The sequence below is a fragment of the Martes martes genome, assembly GCF_963455335.1.
Source record: "Martes martes genome assembly, chromosome: 2".
NCBI classification, from domain to species: domain Eukaryota; kingdom Metazoa; phylum Chordata; class Mammalia; order Carnivora; family Mustelidae; genus Martes; species Martes martes.
Window position 1 is genome coordinate 27,071,319 of NC_137889.1, and position 19,410 is coordinate 27,090,728.

At 39.8% G+C, this 19,410-nt stretch overlaps 1 protein-coding gene across 1 annotated transcript in view; it reads left to right on the forward strand.

Moving 5' to 3' along the window:
- Positions 1 to 1,964: 1,964 nt before the first annotated feature.
- The window catches only part of MTNR1A (melatonin receptor 1A), a gene marked incomplete at both ends in the record, with an annotated part of 29,953 nt that continues 12,507 nt past the window's right edge, over positions 1,965 to 19,410 (forward strand). The window contains one exon of the mRNA XM_080797610.1: positions 1,965 to 2,190. Within this exon, the coding sequence (XP_080653736.1) occupies positions 1,965 to 2,190 (226 nt within the window). The remainder of the gene's footprint in view (positions 2,191 to 19,410) is intronic.

Here is a 19,410-nt window from a genome sequence, read left to right on the forward strand (position 1 = left end):
TTTATTTATTTCCTTGGTACATATCCTACCAGTCTTTGGCTGCTTTACTGAAAAGTTCCAGACTCTACTCGGCTTGCCACACTTCAGATTCTTTTGGAATGATTTCCAGCAGCTGGTGGCTGGTAGTTATATACTGGGGTTGCAGATTTCCTAGACACCTTCAGGGATCAAGTGAAACTTTTTAAGAGCTATAGGGTGACTACACAGGGCTGGACTTACAACCTCCAAATCAAGAGTCACGTGCTCTGCTGAGGCAGCCAGGTACCCCCAATCTCACAAATTTAATATTGAACAGAAGAAGTTGGACATAAAAGCAAACATTTACATATGTATGCCCCACCATATAAAGTTCACAAGATGGCAAAACTAACATTCGATGTAGAAGAAGTAGAAAGAACCCAAATGTCCCTCATCTGATGGATAAACAAATGTGCCATATCGATACAATGGAATTCTCACATGACGATAAGCAAGAAGGTGTACCAACAGATGCTTCACTGTCCACAAACCTTGAAAACATCTTGCTAAGTGAAAGACGCTTGTCCCAAAGTACCGCATATTTTGCAGGGTTCCATTTATATACAGTGTCCAGAATAGGCAAGTCTACTGAGACAGAAAATGGTTTTCTAGGGCAGGGAGGGCTGGGGAGTAATAGCCAGTAGAGACTGAATTTGGCCGGGAGGAAGGGGAGGTAATGAAAATGTTCTAAAACTGATTATGATGACGGTCACATACTCTGAATTCAACAATGGGTGAATTGTATGGCATGTGAAATGTATCTCTATAAAGCTATTATTTTAAAAAAAAAATAGACTACATTGTAAATGAAAAGTAAAATAAACTTCAGCTCCAGAGTGGGACTCTAAAAAAACAGATCTTCCACTCACAAATGCCAAAGTCAAAGAGTGTCATTTATATCAAATTTGCATATAGAAGTACTAATTTTTTTAATTGATCTTATGGGGTCTTTTATTTATCTGAATATATGCATTGGATTAACATGTACACTGTTACAAACAGACGAGTGTGTTGGTGTTGATATGAAAAATATCTTCAGTTCATAAAAAAATTGGAGGGGAGGAGGAACTATAGGGTGAGTACGGGCCCCACATAAGCCGAGATGTCTACAGGGAGAGTGAGCAGGGTGTGGTGGCTAAAAGTGTCTGGGATCTGTACTGCTCCTGGAAGAAATCGGCCAGAGAGTAGCCGCCTGTGTTGGGTGTGAAGCAAGACTGTGGCTACTTTGAAACTATTCAATCCACTGACATTTGAAATTGAAATTAAAAGTTTAGAGATGCTTTGAATCACAGCTTCTCAGTGGAATATTCTGTCATTTCAAGCCGACATTTCAAGTGTCTTCGTTCTCCTTCCGATTACCTGGGCCAACAACCAGAGGCATGCACAGAGGTGGAGGACAAGAACTTGGAATTTTTAAATTGGAAAATTTATTTTTAATTGAAATATAGTTGGTATACTAAAATTTTAAGGACCGTGTTCAGGAAATATCAAAAGAAAAGTAGCTTTTGGGGGAAGAATACGAAAATTCTGGCCGGCCTCCTCACTCTGTGGGTTGGGAGCGGGTGTGGGGGGAGCGGGGGAAGCGATTTCTGTTCCAGGAATGGTGCAATACCTCACTGAGAAAGTTCCTTGGTTTCTTCCCTCTCTAGTTCCCCTGGGGTCGTGGCCTGGTTAGAGCGCAGACGGCGCGGTGCAGGCACGCCGCACGGGGGCGCTGTTTGCACAGGCTGCGGGGATGACACCGGGAGCCCGGGGGCCTAGGAGCCTCCGGGTGGATGCCAGGTGTCACCGGGCGGGGCTGGAGGTGCAGGTGCAGGTGCGGAGTCCCGCTTCAGGGAGCTGGCGGAGCCAGGGGGCGGTGGGGAAAGAGCACTTGCGATGGGGAGTGGCACCGGGAGGAGCCATTAGCCGTGGTGGAGTGGGTGGCCCTGCACTTGGAGGGTGCGATGGCCGGGCTGTGGGGAGCGCCGGGCGGGACCCCGAAAGGCAATGGCAGCGGGCTGCTCAATGCCTCTCAGCGGGCGCCCGGAGGCGGGGAGGGTGCAGGGCCGCGACCCTCATGGGTGGCCTGCACCCTCGCCTTCATCCTCATCTTCACCATCGTGGTGGACGTCCTGGGCAACCTCCTGGTCATCCTGTCCGTGTATCGGAACAAGAAGCTGAGGAACGCAGGTAGGGGCTCCCGGGGCCGGGCAGCCCCCTACGTCCACCCGGCGGCCGGCTCTCCCCTTTCTGGCCACTTTGCAGAACACAGTCCCCTCCTCAGCGGTCAATTAGCTTTTTCTAAAAAAGGTGACTTGAGTTCTTTTTCCCACTGGAGAGAGAAGCCCGTCAATTTACTTTTCCTTTAACCTGCCTGTGTAAGTTTTTGTTTTATTTGTTTTGTTTTGTTTTTTCCTTTCTCTCCCTCCTCCCCACCCCTCACAATGAAACAAAAAATCTTAAGTCCCTAAGGGGTAGAACACTTTGCCAAAGTCAGGTTCTCTTTACTTTGGGGGAAAGCCCCACCGCACAGTGATCAATTTTTGAGGTTTATTGGATTGAGACACATCAGATACAGGAGGCAGAAAGTTCCTCCTGAAGTCCTGCCGAATCAGATCAATGAATTTATCAGTTGCTTGGTTTTTTCAGATAATTTCCCCCCAACTTTGTTAAAATAGGAGAAAATAATAAGCCTGTGAAATGAGAAGCTTTACTTTAGTTTTGTTGTCAGGAGTAGTTTTCAGTTTTTAGCACGCAATTTAAAAAGACTTCCAAGGTTCCTACACATGATTCCTATTCTCCAAGTTAAACAAGTTTCCATTTTAAAACAGGAAATGGTACAGTAAAGAGTATACTTACATATAATATGCTACTCGAGCTAATTTTGTGTTGGAGTTAATTAATCTTGCTTAATCCTCCAAGCAATGAAATGAAGATTTCTCTTGGGTGGAAGACCAGGGATGATTTTCCAGAGGACACTGGATGTTCAGATCTTTAGATTAAGTGCCTACTTCTTTATTTAGAAGCTGACTTTTTGGAGGTGGGTGGGGGAGGGGAAGGAAAAATGCTCTAATAGAGTAGTTGATCAATGCTGTGATTTTCTTTAGCTCTCTCCAGGGAGGGACCCCTTTTCATTTTAATGCTTGGGACAGTGAGTAGTTTAAGAAGTAACTTGATTATCACCTGATACCATGAGCTGAATTTGAGTTAGTCCATTGAATAACCTCATTTCATATATGATTGGCTTAAACTAGAGGAATTCTGCTTTCAAAAAGAGGCTCTTTGAAGAACCATAGGCAGTAAGCTCCTTGACACAGTCTACATGATGTGTTTTTGAACCTGACACCAAAAGCCAAAGCAACAAAAGCAAAAATAAAGAAGTGGAGCCACACCAAAGTAAAAAGTTTCTGCACAGGAAAGGAAACCATCAACAAAATGAAAAGGCAAACTGCTGAATGGGAGGAAATATTTGCAAATCACATTTGATAAGGGGCTAATATTTAAAATATATACAGAAGTCAAACATCTCAGTAGTGAAAAAAAATCTGATTTAAAAATGGGCAGAAGATCTGAAGGCTACTTTTTTTGTTTTAGAGAGAGAGAGAGAGAGAGAGAGAGTGTGAGCGAGCGAGCTTGAATGGGGGAGGGGGCAGCAGGAGAGGGAGAGAGAATCTTTGAGCAGACTCTGTGCCTGAGTGCAGAGGACTTGGGGGCTCAGTCCCAGGACCCTGATATCAGGACCTGAGCCAAAATCAGGATTTGGCCACTCAACCAACTGAGCTACCCAGTGCACCCGAATAGACAATTTTTTTTTTTTTTTAAAGAAGACATCTGAATAGCCAACACGTACATAACAAGATGCTCAACCTTACTTATCATCAGGGAAATGAAAATCAAAACCCTAAGATATCACCTCACACCCACCAGATTGCTATTATCAAAAAGAAGAAATAACGTGTTGGCGAGGATGTGGAGAGAAAAGGGAACCCCGTGCACTGCTGTAAATTGTTCAAATGCAGACTGGGGCAGCCACTGTGGAACAGTATGGAGGTTCCTCAAAAAATTAAAAACAGGACTGCCGTGTATTCCAGCAAGTCCACTTCTAGGTATTTATTAAAAGAAAATAAGAACACTAACTCAAAAAGGTATCTGCACCCCCATGTTCATTGTAGCATTATTTACAATAGCCAAGATACAGAAATAGCCTAAGTGTCCAACAACAGATGAATGGATAAAGAAAATATTGTACACACACACACACACACACACACACACACACACACACAAGTACATATATAAAGAAGTCATACATATATTTGTATGGATGAATGAAATCTTGCCATTTGTGACAACATGGATAAACCTTTAGGGTATTACGCTAAGTGAATTAAGTCAGAGAAAGACCAATACCACATGATCTCTCTTAGATGTGAGATCTTAAATATATAAATAAATAAATAAATAAACAAGCTCATAGATATAGACTGATGGTTGCCAGAGGGCGGGTTGGGGGGGATAGGAGGATAAGAAAAATGGGTGAGTCATTTTTGCTTTTGGTTTAATTTAAATAAATTGGGTGGGGAATTGGGGGGAGAATACAGTGCTAGGAGCATGGAAGAAGAATTATCTGTCTTGGGGCACGTGGCTAGCTCCATGGATGGAACATGAGACTCTTGATCTTGGGGTTGTGGGTTCAAGCCCCATGCTGAGTGTAAAAATTACTCAAAAATTAAATCTTAAAAAAAAAAAAAGAAGAATTCTCTCTCTCATCCCCAGGAGCGAAGCTGTGGGCGAAGCCTGCTTTCTCATCGTGACTGATTTCGTGCCAGTCTCCACTGTCCCTTCTATCTCTGGGGTTCGGGAAAGCTGACTCTGTTATGACAGGTTAATCTGCTTTATAATCTCTGTGTTGCATTACTGATTATTTTGATTTCTTGGATAAGGGTTTGATAATAGGACTTTTGCTTTGACCTGTCTGTTGCATTCCTTTGTTCCCTTATGAAAACAAACAAAAAAGAGTCTCTTTCCCTTCTGGCACTAAAAGCAGTTGTCTGTGGGCCAGACACAGCTCTGAAGGTTATGTGAACTGAGTTCTCAGGGAAGCTCTTTGGTGAGAGATGCCACTGTTAGCCTCTTCTACAAAGGAGGAACTGAAGGCATCCTTTAAGTGGTGGAGTGGGGCATAAAATTCACAGAGCTTGCCCCTAGAGCTCATTCTGCTTTGTTAGTAGCAACAAGTGCAGCACTTGGCAAGATTGAAGCTTGCAGGAACTTTCCTCTGAAAAATATTCACATGCCCGAAATAATTCTACTTCTGCTGTTTTATGGAAACGAGCTAGAAGAAATGCTCCTTCCATGCAACTTTGTATTTTGTATTCTGTTCATGTGCTAAGCATTTTTCAGCAGGGCAGTCTATAAAACGCCTTTCTGTAGCTAACGGGGAGACTTGGAGTGAGTTTTAGTTTGTGAAGCTTTTGAACTTTCATATTTATGTAATTGGGACTCTTTATTCAGATGTACCACTGTTCCAGTTCAAACCATGTGAGGCCTTCTAGAATGGATGGTAATTTGAAACAGGGAGGAGAAATAGCTGATTTTCACTGAGTTTTGGGATGCTTATCCAAAGTTCTTATGATTGTTCAATGCTTCCCTTTCAGTTACATTACTGTGTTGGCATTAAGGGTAAAAGATGCAAAGAAGAGAATAGAAGAAATGAGATAAGGAAGTAAGAATGCTAAGGCATCTTAAGCATTGAGCTTTCTTCTGGAGATCTGGCATAATGGCAGGGTCACTTATGTCCATCCCCCCCGCCCCCAAGAGAGCACGTTGACATTTGACTTCCCAGAGAAGAAATTCATAATATTTAACAGCTATATGTCAGGGACCCTGGTCTGTCAGAGCAGACAGAGACTTCAAATGTCCACCACGCTCTTAGGCGCTGGCAGAATGTCTGCTCCCTCCTGCCCAAATTTTGATACTAGAATTGATAATACCTTATTTGCTCCTTCTGAGTAAATTTCATTGCAATAGTAATGGGCAGATTCCTGCACTGACACACCAGGATTACTCTCCTTGCTCTCTACTCTGTGATCTGAGAAATCAGTTATCTAACCTCTATTTTACACATCTGTTAAATACAGAAAATATCTATTTCTTAGCCTCACTCATATGGGAAAGGATACTTTGCATATGGAAAATGATGCGTACTTTGAAAAGGACAAAGTAGGTAATGTTATGTCCTCTTTTTTCTAGGTATATCTAACAAAGCTATGTTAAAAACAACTTTTTTTTTTTTTTTAGGATTTTATTTATCAGAGAGAGAGAACACAAGCAGGGGGAGAAGAAGGCAGAGGGAGAAGCAGGCTCCCCGCTGAGCAAGGACCCTGGGATCATGACATGAGCTGAAGGCAAATGCTTAACCGACTGAGCCACACAGTTGTCCCCAAAACAACTTTAATTTAGAGGGCCAGAGTGCATGTGGGGGGGGGTGGGGGGAGGGCAGAGGAAGAGGGAAAGAGAGAATCTCAAGCAGATTCTCCACTGAGCATGGAGCCTGAAGTCAGGCTGGGCCTTGGCCCCCATACCAGGACCCTGAGATCATGACCTGAACCAAAATCAAGAGTCAGATGCTTAACTGACCGAGCCACCCAGACATTTCCAAAGAACATTTTCTTTGGTTGAAATCTGTTTAAAACAACTGAACTGTAGACTTATGATCTGTGTACTTTTTTCTATATACATCATGCTTAACGAAAACTTTTACTTAAAAAATTAAGCAAGAGTATGGTCATATCTTGCGTATTCAAAATTCAGTTATTTGGCAATCAAACCTATCTAGACTATAGCCAATAAATAAAAATGAAAATAACCAAAAATAACAGGCTTTCTCCCAGAGCTGATTTGTTTTTCAAGTACCGTACAGAGAGAGGTTAGTGTCCAGACTATGTCATAAATTAGGAGGATAACTGATACATTTAAAGGAACAGTACATGCGGCAAACAGCATGGGTTGAAATAAACTCAATAAAAGCTGGTCTGAAAAACTAAACAAGCACAGGGGTGCCTGGGTGGCTCAGTGGGTTAAGCCTCTGCCTTCGGCTCAGGTCATGATCCCAGGGTCCTGGAATCAAGCCCTGCATCAGGCTCTCTGCTCAGCAGGGAGCCTGCCTCCCCCACCTCTCTCTGCCTTCTTCTCTGCCTACTTGTGATCTCCGTCTGTCAAATAAATAAATAAAATCTTAAAAAAAGAAAAGAAAAACTAAACAAGCACAATCTTTGGGAGGCAAGTCATAAAGCAAATAACTGCTCACCGTTAACTGCTCCTGAAAACAAGTAGTCCAATAATGTATTTATTAATCGTGATCCTGAGCATTCAAGGAAAGGTCCAGTCACATCCACTGTGTTCTGTTTAAGAACAGGGCCATAGGGGGCGCCTGGGTGGCTCAGCGGGTTAAGCCTCTGCCTTCGGCTCAGGTCATGATCTCATGGGATCGAGCCCTGCATCGGGCTCTCTGTTCAGCGGGCGGCCTGCTTCTCGCTCTCTCTTTGCCTGCCTCTCTGCCTACTTGTGATTTCTCTCTGTCAAATGAATGAATAAAATCTTTAAAAAAAAAAAAAAAAGAACAGGGCCATAAGATTTTAGGAAGATACCTGCCTAAAGGGGTTTATTATTATTTTTAAATCAGGAAGTTCCCCAGAATGGCTATACGACTGGAGCATCAGCTCTGCATCACAGGCTTGAGTGTAACTCTTGTTGGCTGCAAGAACGCTTGCACTTGTTTCCTTCAGGTCTACACTGAGTGTTCTCTCTCTCCATTCTGCATTTCTACTCAGAGAAGCTGCAAAAAGCCATGGACTCAGGGCTCAGAGATCTGAGTTTCAACCCGGGATGCCCCAGGCCTGTTTTTAAGATGCTTACAGTCTCAGGCATGCAAGCCTACTGAAAAAAGACTTTTTAAACCGAGGCAAAAGACACACAGTCGAGTGCATAAAACAAAGATCCTGCTTAATGTATTTCTCCTTATGTATATACATGTGACATCACTTCAGAGAAATGAAATGAGGCTGTTGATAGATGGCAGTATTATTATTATTCACCACTTGAACTAGAACATATGCCTAGCCTAAGTACGGAAAACCACCAATGTCCATTTTCCTCCATTACTTTCCATAAGCAGATAGTTGTCTGTACTGAACTTGGCTCTTTCTCTCTCTGTAGTCCTTGCTCAGATACTGAAGGCTGAGGCTCACTGCCTTCTCCGTGACCTGTGGCCACTCTCACCATCAGTCCACCAGTACTCCAGGTGGGGTCCCAGTGAAGGGGACCTAGCTACCTTGACTGAGCCCTTGGCCATTCTGTTCACTGTCTCCTGGCTTTCATTTTCTCTTTGCTCTCTTTCTTTCTTCTCTCTTTTTCTTCCCTGTTATTTCTTACTCCCTGTTCTTCAGTACCTTTTAATCACCATCATTAGGTTTGATCCCTTAGTAGAAGTCACATGTGTATCTATTTCCTGGCTCTGTTGTGCATCAGCAAAAAAGACAGTCCTGAACTTAAACATATTCTAGAAGTTCACTTATAAATGTTTTAAAAGAATATATGATATGATATTTGGCTTCAGGGCTGGCCCACAAAATCATTCAGACCAACAACACAGCTGAAATAGTCCTCCAGACTGCTGGGTCATCTGACATTCACGAGTTCCTGAAAGCAGGTTCTAAGTTCTGACCCTCTTGGGATCCTGTGGGAATGGGGAAGAGTGGTGTGGAAGGGACAGATGGAAGTTTCCTTTCCTAACTTAGAAAAGTTGGGACAGAGCTCAGGGGCAAGTCATGATGACAGCGGTAGGTTTAGCATCAGAGGTGGGGTGGAAACAAGTGTAAGTACATGCATGCACACACAGTCGAGTGTTCCCGTGTTGGGGACAAACGTATCAGATCCCACAGGGGAGCCCAGGAGGAGCTTACAAAGAGAACAGTTCCAGGAACTGAACCCTAGGTTTTCTTTACAGAATGGATTTACAATTGTAGCTAAATCATCCCCCAATTTCCCTGCACTGCTTTCACATCAGTAAAATGATGGGGTTGGACAAAATCTGTGAGTCCTTTTTGATTCTGGTATCCTTGTGTTTACAGGGTTAGTAAACTCCCTGTGAAGTATAAGAGCTGTGGGTACAATGACAGACACATGCGGTGATTTCAGACACCACAGAGCTAGGAAACGGTGTCCTAGCAGGGCCTAGGAAACAAGTGTGCCTCACTTGTCCTAAACTACCTGGGTCACTTGTCGTATATCTGCTAGAGAAAAAGACCTCTGTATGACATCTGGTTTCCCTGTTTTATTTCCTAAGACATGTACACAAGTTTTAGAAATTTCCCATATAGATCTCTCCCTTGCTCCCTTCTTGGAAGAGAACTACACAGAAACAATGGGTTGGTCCTCTGGGACTTAGGCAGGTTCTTGTGTGTTTGGGTAGGATGAGCTGGGGACACGGATGATGAGCTAACGTGTGGTGTGCGCGAGTGAACAGTCCTCCTCACGGAGCGTTCCTGGGGTCAGATTCTTCTAGGTCTGTCTGCAGTGACCCCTTCAAAATGTAACCACTCAGGAGGAACAGCCTAAATTGGCAGCCAGCTTGGCCATTCCATTTGTGGTAACACACATCTAAAGAACAGGGGGGTTCACATGAGTGAGCACATCACTCTCACTTACATGTTCAAAAGTGGATGGAAGATAAGCCCTTTACCACATTATAAATTAAAGAATCAGACAATGTCTCCTGCAAAATCAACTCATGATGTCTCTATCCAGGTCCAAAAGGTGGCTAGTTACAGGATTTACTGGTGATTTCAAAACCAGTGCTCTGTGGGATCATTACATCCAAAAACATAAAACAAAACAAAATATCTGTATATGCACTAATTGCCCAAGTCTCAAAAGAAAAAGAAAATGCATTTTGGACAATCCTACTGAGGCAGTTTATCTTTTCAGAAATCTTTCTCCATAAAGATTCATTTTGCATCCTATAGTCTCTTCTTACTTAAAGTGATGTTTTCCTGTGATTCACTTAATATCCATGGACATCAGCTATAAGGTAAATAGAATTGTAACAAAGGTCTAACTTTAGGGCGCCTGGGTGGCTTAGTGGGTTAAAGCCTCTGCCTTCGGCTCAGGTCGTGGTCCCAGGGTCCTGGGATGGGATTGAGCCCCGCATCGGGCTCTCTGCTCAGCGGGGAGCCTGCTTCCTTCTCTCCCTGCCTGCCTCTCTGCCTGCTTGTGATCTCTGTCTGTCAAATAAATAAAATCTTTAAAAAAATTAAAATTAAAATTAAAAAAAAAAGTCTAACTTCTGGGACATGGGCAATTGAAACAGACAATATTCCCCCAACAATCCACTCTGCTGTAATGATTGAAAATCTTAAACTTTTTTTGATAAAACTTAAGTCTTTTTTTTATTGTTCTGGTCCATCCATAACTGATTTTACAAAACCTGGTCATCTTTTGGTGAACATTTCCACTTGAAATTATGAGTATTTTATAGCATCCTTATCAACCTAACCCTAATTATTAAAGGAATTTAGTTTTTCAACCCTATAATTTTATTTAAAAATTTATTGATTTGTGTCTGAAACATTCTCAAGCTTGAGAAAACTAAAGTAGGAAATTGGTGAAATTGTAGTCTGTGGTTTACTTTTCACAGACAGCTATTTTGATCTGATTTCTGTAGATGAAGCAGAAAAATAACTTCCTGTTCGGAATGTTTAGTGCTTTGTATTTATGCACATAGGGCAATTCTCAGTTTTCAAAGCACTTTCCCAACATTTTGTTTTATTTATCCTTAAAAAACCTCTTTAGGTATATTAAAAAAACTAAAACCCCAAATTCACAGATAAATGATCAGTACTTCTTATTCCAGGGACCCACCCAGTGTGGCGGTGGAAGGAGCACAGGAATTAAAATCAGCCCAGGATGAGTCTTTCATATCTGCAATACCTTTATTTGTGCTATGTGTGGGGTCTAGTTACTCAGTCTCTCCAAGCCTTAGTTTCTCCATCTGTCCAGTGGAGTACCCGTCTCACAGGGTTGCTAGGAGGATAGATTAAGATTTTGCCCATCCATCCACCTGTCCTTCAACCAATCACTTGGAAGTGGTAAAATACTACAGAAATAATGGCATTATAATGTTATTATTAATATATTCTATAATTAGTAGCTCTTATGTTATTTTTTAATTTTTTTAAGTAAATGGACAATATTAACAGTAAGAAGTGAAATCAGTCAGAAACCAAAGATTTAGGATCTAAATATCTTTTGCAGCATTATGGAAATTACACAAATTCTCTGATGTCACAATTTTCCCTTTCATAACAAACATTTTCTCTCCACAGCAAGTAGAACTGCGACTCAAGACTGTTTTAATATCCAACCTTTGAGAGGCTGATCATTTCAATATCCAAGCTGTTCTCTAATTTAAAATGAATCAGCTCTGGAAGCTACAAGAACTTTCTCAGACAAGTACGTTGACATTCAAAAAGTTATGACCTGACTGTATGTACAGACTTGGAAAATGATTTCAAGCTAACAAAATCAATGTTTAATATAATCCTCAATCTGACAGAGTTCTTGTCAGTACTGTTGACATTTTCCTCCTGTAGTTCTTTCTGGGATTCGAAATTATTGATTCAGGCAATTTTTTTTAAGATTTTATTTATTTATTTGACAGAGATCACAAGTAAGCAGAGAGGCAGGCAGAGAGAGAGAAGGAAGCAGGCTCCCTGCATGAGCAGAGAGCCTGTTGTGGGGCTCGATCCCATGACCCTGGGACCATGACCTGAGCTGAAGGCAGAGGCTTTAACCCACTGAGCCACCCAGGCGCCCCTGATTCAGGCAATTTTTTATTTTTAAAGACATTTTATTGACTTTTCCCCCTTGCATTCTTAGCCACAGTTTAAAATTTCATGACCTTTTTTCTGGTCTGTGTAGTATATTATTAATGAACTCTAAATTTCAGCCAAATTTGCCAAAGCAATCCTCAGAATTGCTTCAAAACCTCATGACAGTGGATTAAGACTCCTAAACACATCACTCATTTGGAGGGCTACATGACTAAATTTGGATCTGATCTTTGGATCCTCCAGGATTCATCTCATAAGGAAGTAGCAGTTTTTAGCATTAAATTAATCACAGATAAGATGGAGCTTATCAAAATCACTTTTCTTTTGTTAATTCTGAAAGTTAACCAAAGATAAAATGTTCTAAATTAAACCTCCTGTATTTAGTTCTTACTAACATCTGATGGCTCTGTTTTTAAAAATATCTGATTTGAAAATATCCAAAAATATCTGAATTAAAAACAAGTCTAGTTACAATTGCACCAAAAAGAATAAATACTTGGGAATAAACTTAGCTGAGATGAAAGAAATACACTTCAAGAACTGTAAAATATTGATTAAAGAAGTTGAAGGTGACACAAATGGAAAGATATTCCATGCTCATGATTCATATTGCTAAGCTGTCCATACTACCCAAGGTAATCTACAGATTCAATGCAATCCTTAGCAAAACACCATAGTATTTTTCACAAGATAAGAATAAATAATCCTGAAATATGTATGGAACCACAAAAGGTCCCGAAAGCCAAAGCAATCTTGAGAAAGAACAAAGCTAGAAGTATCACAATCCCAGATTTCAAGATATAATACATAGCTGTAATAATCAGAAAAGTATAGACACATAAATCAATGGAACAGAATAGAGAGCTCAGAAATAAACCCACACTTATATGATCAATTAATTTATGACGAAGGAGGCAAGAATATACAGTGGAGAAAAGATAGTCTCTCCAATAAACGGTGCTGGGAAACTGGAGAGCTACATGCAAAAGAATGAAACTGGGCCACTTTCTTAGACCATATACAAAAATAAACTCAAAATGGACTAGAGACCTAAATGTGAGACCTGAAACCATAAAAATCCTAGACGAGAACACAGGCAGTCATTTCTCTAATATTCGCCATTTGGTAACATTTTCTAGGACTGTCTCCTCAGGCAAAGGAAACAAAAGCAAAAATGAAATATTGAGACTATATCAAAATAAGAAAGTTTTGCACATAAAAGGAAACCATCAACAAATCTACAAGTCAACCTACCAAATGCAAGAAGTTATTTGCAGATGATACATCCAAAAAGGAGTTAATATCCAAAAAATATAAAGAACTTATACAACTCAACATAAAAAAACAATCTGAATACAAAATGGACAGAAGATCGGACTGAACACACATTTTTCCAAAGAAGACATCCAGATGGCCAAAAGACACATGAAAAGATATTCAACATCGCTCATCATCAGGAAAATGCAAATCAAAACCACAACGAGCTATCACCTCACACCTGTTAGGATGGCTATTATCAAAAAGAAGGAATAACAAGTATTGGCAAGGATGTGGAGAAAAGGGGACCCTTGTGCACTGCTGGTGGGAATGTAAGCTGGTGCAGCCACTATGGAAAACAGTGTGGATGTTCCTCAGAAACTTTAAAATAGAACTATCCTAAGATCTAGCAATTCCACTTCTAGAATATTTATCCAAAGGAAACAAAAAACACCAAGCTGAAAAGATATATGCCCCATATTCACTGCAGCATTATTTACAACAGCTGAGATGTGGAAACAACCTAAGCGTCCATTGACAAATACATGGATAAAGAATATGTAGTGTATCTGGATACACACACACACACACACACACACACACACAAACACACACACAATGCAATATTAGTCATAAAAAAGAATGAGATTTTGACACTTGTGACAACACAGGTGGACCTAGGGGATATTATGCTAAGTGAATAAGTTAAAGACAAATATCATATGATTTCACTTATGTGGAATCTAAACAAAACAAAACAGAAAAGACCCATAAATACAGAGAACTGGTGGTTGTCAGAGAGGACGGGGATGGGGGATGGGCAAAATGGCTAAGGGGAGTGAGAGGTACAGGAGTCCAGTTATGGAATGAATAGATCACGGGAATGAAAGGTACAGCATAGGGAGTGTAGTCAGTGGTACTGTAACAGTGTATGGGGAGAAATGGGAGCTACACTTGCGGTGAACACAGCATCACTTACACAGCTGCTGAATCACTATATTGTACACCAGAAATTAATGTAACATTGTGTGTCAGCTACACTTCCCACTGAAAAAAAATACCTCTTTTGAAAAATATCTGGTTTGGAAATCATTTCAAATCTATAGTCTCTGGACCTTGTTCTGCTCATTCTTTATCAGCAGCCTTAAAAAAAAGGATAATTGGAATATTTGAGGTGAATACTAAGGTCTTTATAAGGTAGCTTGACTTTCCTTCCTTTTCCTAAGGAGTTTTAAGTTGCCTAGCTTGCAGAAATGCCCTATTTTCTAAAAATGAAACACACTCTCAGGATTTTCTAAGCTACCAGAGGCAATTAACTGATTTTATTTTATTTTTTTAAAGATTTATTTATTTAGAGAAAGGGAGGGAGAGAGCATGTGTGAGCAGGCAGGGGGAGGGGCGGGGGGGGGAGAGAATCTCAAGTAGACGCCCCACTGAGTGTGGAGCCTGACACAGGGCTCGATCCCAGGACCCTGAGGTCATGACCTGAGCCGAAATCAAGAGTCCAACTCTCAAGTGACTCAGCCACCCAGGTGCCCCAATTAATTGCTTTTCAGGAGGCAGTTGTTCATGCTCAGAAATGGTATCACCAGTATCATCCATTGTCCTATCATCCACTTTAGACTCTCCTAAGGAGTCTAAAGATACTTCCTTAAACAGCATCCTAAGTTTCTCACCTTTCAAATAGGTTGCCTAACCAAGTTGATCTGACACGTGACAGCTCTATGTGACATCTCAAGAAATTTCAGTGAAATTCAATGATGCTACAATTGGGGAATAAAATTCTGGATTTTCTGGCTGAGGTGCTCTAAGATTTATTCTTCTACAGAGCTATCCCGCTTTGGCAATCACATTGAAGGCAGTCTTAGAAAAAGTGAAAAGAAAAAGAAAAACAAATAAATCTTCATGCTGAATATTTTTTCAGGCCACTTAGGTTGAATTTGAGTTGTGGAGCTTCTGGCTTAAAAGGATGCTTACCTGCTTTGATCTTGGAGTGCTTTTGGAGCTTACTGGTTGAATATTTATTTAAATAAATATTTATTGTATACCTACAGTATAAGATGGAATATAAATTGTCAGCAAATTATTGTTGGTTTGTCAAAATACAAGACAACGTACTAAGCTTGTGTAAAACATGGATCCTGCTTTCAAAGAGATTACTTTCAATCACGGCACTTAAAATTCTTTTCTTTTCAAATAAAAATAAGACATGGCATACAAAGGTTTAAGACTACAAACATGCTTATTTAGCAGAAAAATTTTTCAAGATATATTTGAAAACTTGGTTGGTAGATGAAGTACTCATGAGTTGTTTTAAAAGACACTGCCTTACAGATGGTAACTACACTTACCCTGGTGAGCATTTTGTGATATATGTGAAAACTGAATCACTGCATTGTGCGCCTGAAACTAATACTGTATGTCAACTATACTTCAATTAAAAATGAAAAAAATTGAAATAATTTAAGAAGTTTCTGCACAACAAAGGAAACAGTCAACAAAACAAAGAGGTAACCCATGGAATGGGAGAAGATATTTGCTGATATCCAAGATCTATAAAGAACTTCTCAAACTCAACACCCAAAAAAACAAATAATCGAGTCAAAAAATGGAAGTGAAGACACTTCTCCAAAGAAGACATACAAATGGCTAACAGACACATGGAAAAATGTTCATCATCATTAGCTATCAGGGACATTCAAATCAAAACCACACTGAGATTACCACCTTACACCAGTTAGAATGGCAAAAATGGACAAGGGTAGAAACAACATACGTTGGAGAGGATGTGGAGAAAGGAGAACCCTTTTACACTGTGGGTGGGAATGCAAGTTGGTGCAGCCACTTTGGAAAACAGTGTGGAGATTCCTTAAGAAGTTAAAAAGAGAGCGACCCTATGACCCTGCAATTGGACTACTGGGTATTTACCCCAAAGATATAGAGTAGTGAAAAGAAGGGCTAAATTCACCCCAAGGTTCATAGCAGCAATGTCCACAATAGCCATACTGTGCAAATAACAGAGATACCCTTCAACAGATGAATGGATAAAGAAGATGTAGTCCATATATACATATGACTGATGACAATCAGTCATCAGAAAGGATGAATACCTAGCATTTGTATCAACATGGATGGAACTGAAGGAGATTATACTGAGTGAAATAAGTCAAGCAGAGAAAGTCAATTATCATGTGGTTTTACTTACTAATGGAACAGAAGGAATAGCATGGAGGACATTAAGAGAATGAAGGGAAAAATGAAGGGGGAGAAATCAGAGGAGGAGATGAACCATGAGAGACTATGGACTCTGGGAAACAAACTGAGGGTTTTAGAAGGGAGGGGGGTGGGGGAGATTGGTTAGCCCAGTGATGGATATTAAGGAGGGCACATATTGAATGGAGCACTGGGTGTTATACACAAACAGTGAATCTTGGAATACTGCATCAAAAACTATGGGGACTAACATAACATAATTTTAAAATAAGTTATTTGTAGTGTAGCTTAAATTCAAATTTAAATATATGAAGAGGGGTGCCTGGGTGGCTCAGTCAGTTGAGCATCTGCCTTTGACTCAGGTCATGATCTCAGGGTCCTGGGATCAAGCTCCGCACGAGGCTCTCTGCTCAGCAGGGAACCTGCTCCCCCCCACCCAGTGCCTTCCTCTCTGACTACTTGTGATCTTTCTCTGTGTGTTAAATAAATAAAATCTTTAAAAAAATAAAATACATAAATAAAATGTTAGTATTAACATCAGGTGAAAGAATAGGTAAAAAAAAAAATAGGGAAATATGAAAGCTACTTCACACATGGGGCAGAATCAAGGAGAGAACTTCAAAAAAATTGTCAATAATGGAGACAAAGCATAGCTACTGGCAAATAATACATTGGCTTTGTATCTTGTGAAGGAAGTAATTCAGCCTGGAAAAATACCACTTGGAGGTTTGACAACCAGCCTGCTAATTTCAGTTTTAAAACATTTTCTCACATAGTTATTAAATGGAAGATGATAAATATCTTTTATAATTTTCTTAACACACTTCAAAATATAAAACTCTTTTCTTATGTGATCTTGAAAAGGATAATGTGCTTTTATCCTTCATGCATTAATTCCTTTCTCTTCTTTTTTTTTTTTAATGTCTGTTGGATATCTCCTCTGTGCCAGGTCTAGTATGATTTTGGAGCCTGAGACAGAGTTCTGTGGCAAGACAAACACTATTCCAGCTAATTCATTCTTATTTTAAGATTTGGCTTAAATTTTAATTTTTACTTTTAAGAGTTTTATTTTCCAATTAAAAAATAATTTTAAGGGGCGCCTGGGTGGTTCAGTGGGTCAAGCCTCTGCCTTCGGCTCAGATCATGATCTCAGGGTCCTGGGTTCGAGCCCTGCATAGGGCTCTCTGGCTCAGCAGGGAGCCTGCTTCCCCACCCCATGCCCACCCCTGCCGCCTGCCTCTCTGCCTACTAGTGATCTCTCTCTGTGTGTCAATTAAATAAAAATTTTTAAAAAATAATTTTAATTTCATGTATACCTTTGTTATTTAATTCATCCTATTAGTTTACCTTTAATTATTTCTTATATTTGTGTTTGGAATATCTTGAGCTATTTTCATTTTTGGACCATGTGTATAGGTATTATATTCTTTTACAACACAAACTGGTTTTTGTTTTTTTTTTTTTTAAGATTTATTTATTTATTTTGGGGGTAGGCAGAGGGAGAGAGAAATTTAAGCAGACTCCCCTCTGAGAGTGGAGCCCAACACAGGGCTTGATCTCACAACCCTGAGATCATGACCTGAGCCAAAATCAAGAGTTGGTTGCTTAAACGACTGAGCCACACAGGTGCCCCTTACCACATAAGTATTTTTTTTAAAGCCTATTTACAAAACAGGTTATGTTTTATATTGGTTATAAAATACAATACATATAAATACAATACATATACAAAGTTATTTTATATACAACACTTTATATATAAAGCATTCCTATCTGTAGAAAATTAGTTCTATTACAGACTCAAGTTTTGGGAGTGATATGTTCCCTTTGAATAGTGTGGGCTCTGGAACCAATGGACCTGGTATAAAATTCTGGCTCTGTCATCCAATGGGTGTGACCTTGGGCAAATTACTTGCTTAATTTCCTTACTTTTTAATTTAGGACACTACTAATACTGTAAGGATTACAGGACTGCTAAACTTAAAGTTCATTGTGCTTTAAATATGACATTCTGGGAAACTCTATTCTTTGTTATTTAGTATTTGGGTAGAATTCAGATGGGTGAATATATTTTTATTTCTAAAGCAGAGTATCACGTCATCTGGAAATAGTGAATGTTTTACTTCTTCTTTACCAATCTAGGTTCCTTTTTTTTTTTTTTTTTTAAATCTAGGTTCCTTTTATTTCTTTTTGTTGTCTGATTTCTGTGGCTAGGACTTCTGGTACCATGTTGAACAAAAGTGAGAGTGGACATCCTTGTCTTGTTCCTGACTTTAGGGGGAAAGCTCTCACTTTTTCCCCATTAAGGATGATGTTAACTGTGGGTTTTTCATAGATGGACTTTATCATCTTGTGGTGTATTCTCTCTAAACCTATTTCATTGAGGGTTTTTTTTTTTTAATCATGAATTGATGTTGAACTTTCTCATGTGATTTTTCTGCATCGAATGTAATGCTCATATGGTTCTTATCATTTTACCTGTTGATGGGATGTATCAGGTTGTTTGATTTGTGAATGTTGAACTACCCTTGCAATCCAAGAATAAATTCCACTTGATTGTGGTGGATGTTTTTTTTTTTTTAAATGTACTACTGGATTCAGTTTACTAGTATTTTATGGAGAATTTTTACACCTATGTTCATTATGGATACTGGCCTATAGTTTTCTTTCTTAGTAGTGTCTTTATCTGGTTTTGGTATCAAAGCAATGCTGGTCCCATAGAAAGAAGTTGGAGGTTTTCCTTCCTTTTCTTTCTTTTTTTTTGGGGGGGGGGAGAATAGTATAGGAATAGGTATGAACTGTTCTTTAAATGTTTGATAGAATATGCCTATGAAGCCATCTGGTCCTGGACTTATGTTTTTTGGGGAGTTTTTTTTATTACTAGCTCAATTTCTTTGCTGGGTATCAGTCTGTTTAAATTTTCTATTTCTTCCTGTTTCAGTTTTAGGAGTTTATATGTTTCTAGGAATTTATCCATTTCTTCCAGGTTGTCCAATTTGTTGGCATATAGTTTTTCAGAATATTCTCTTGTGATTGTCTGTCATGTTGA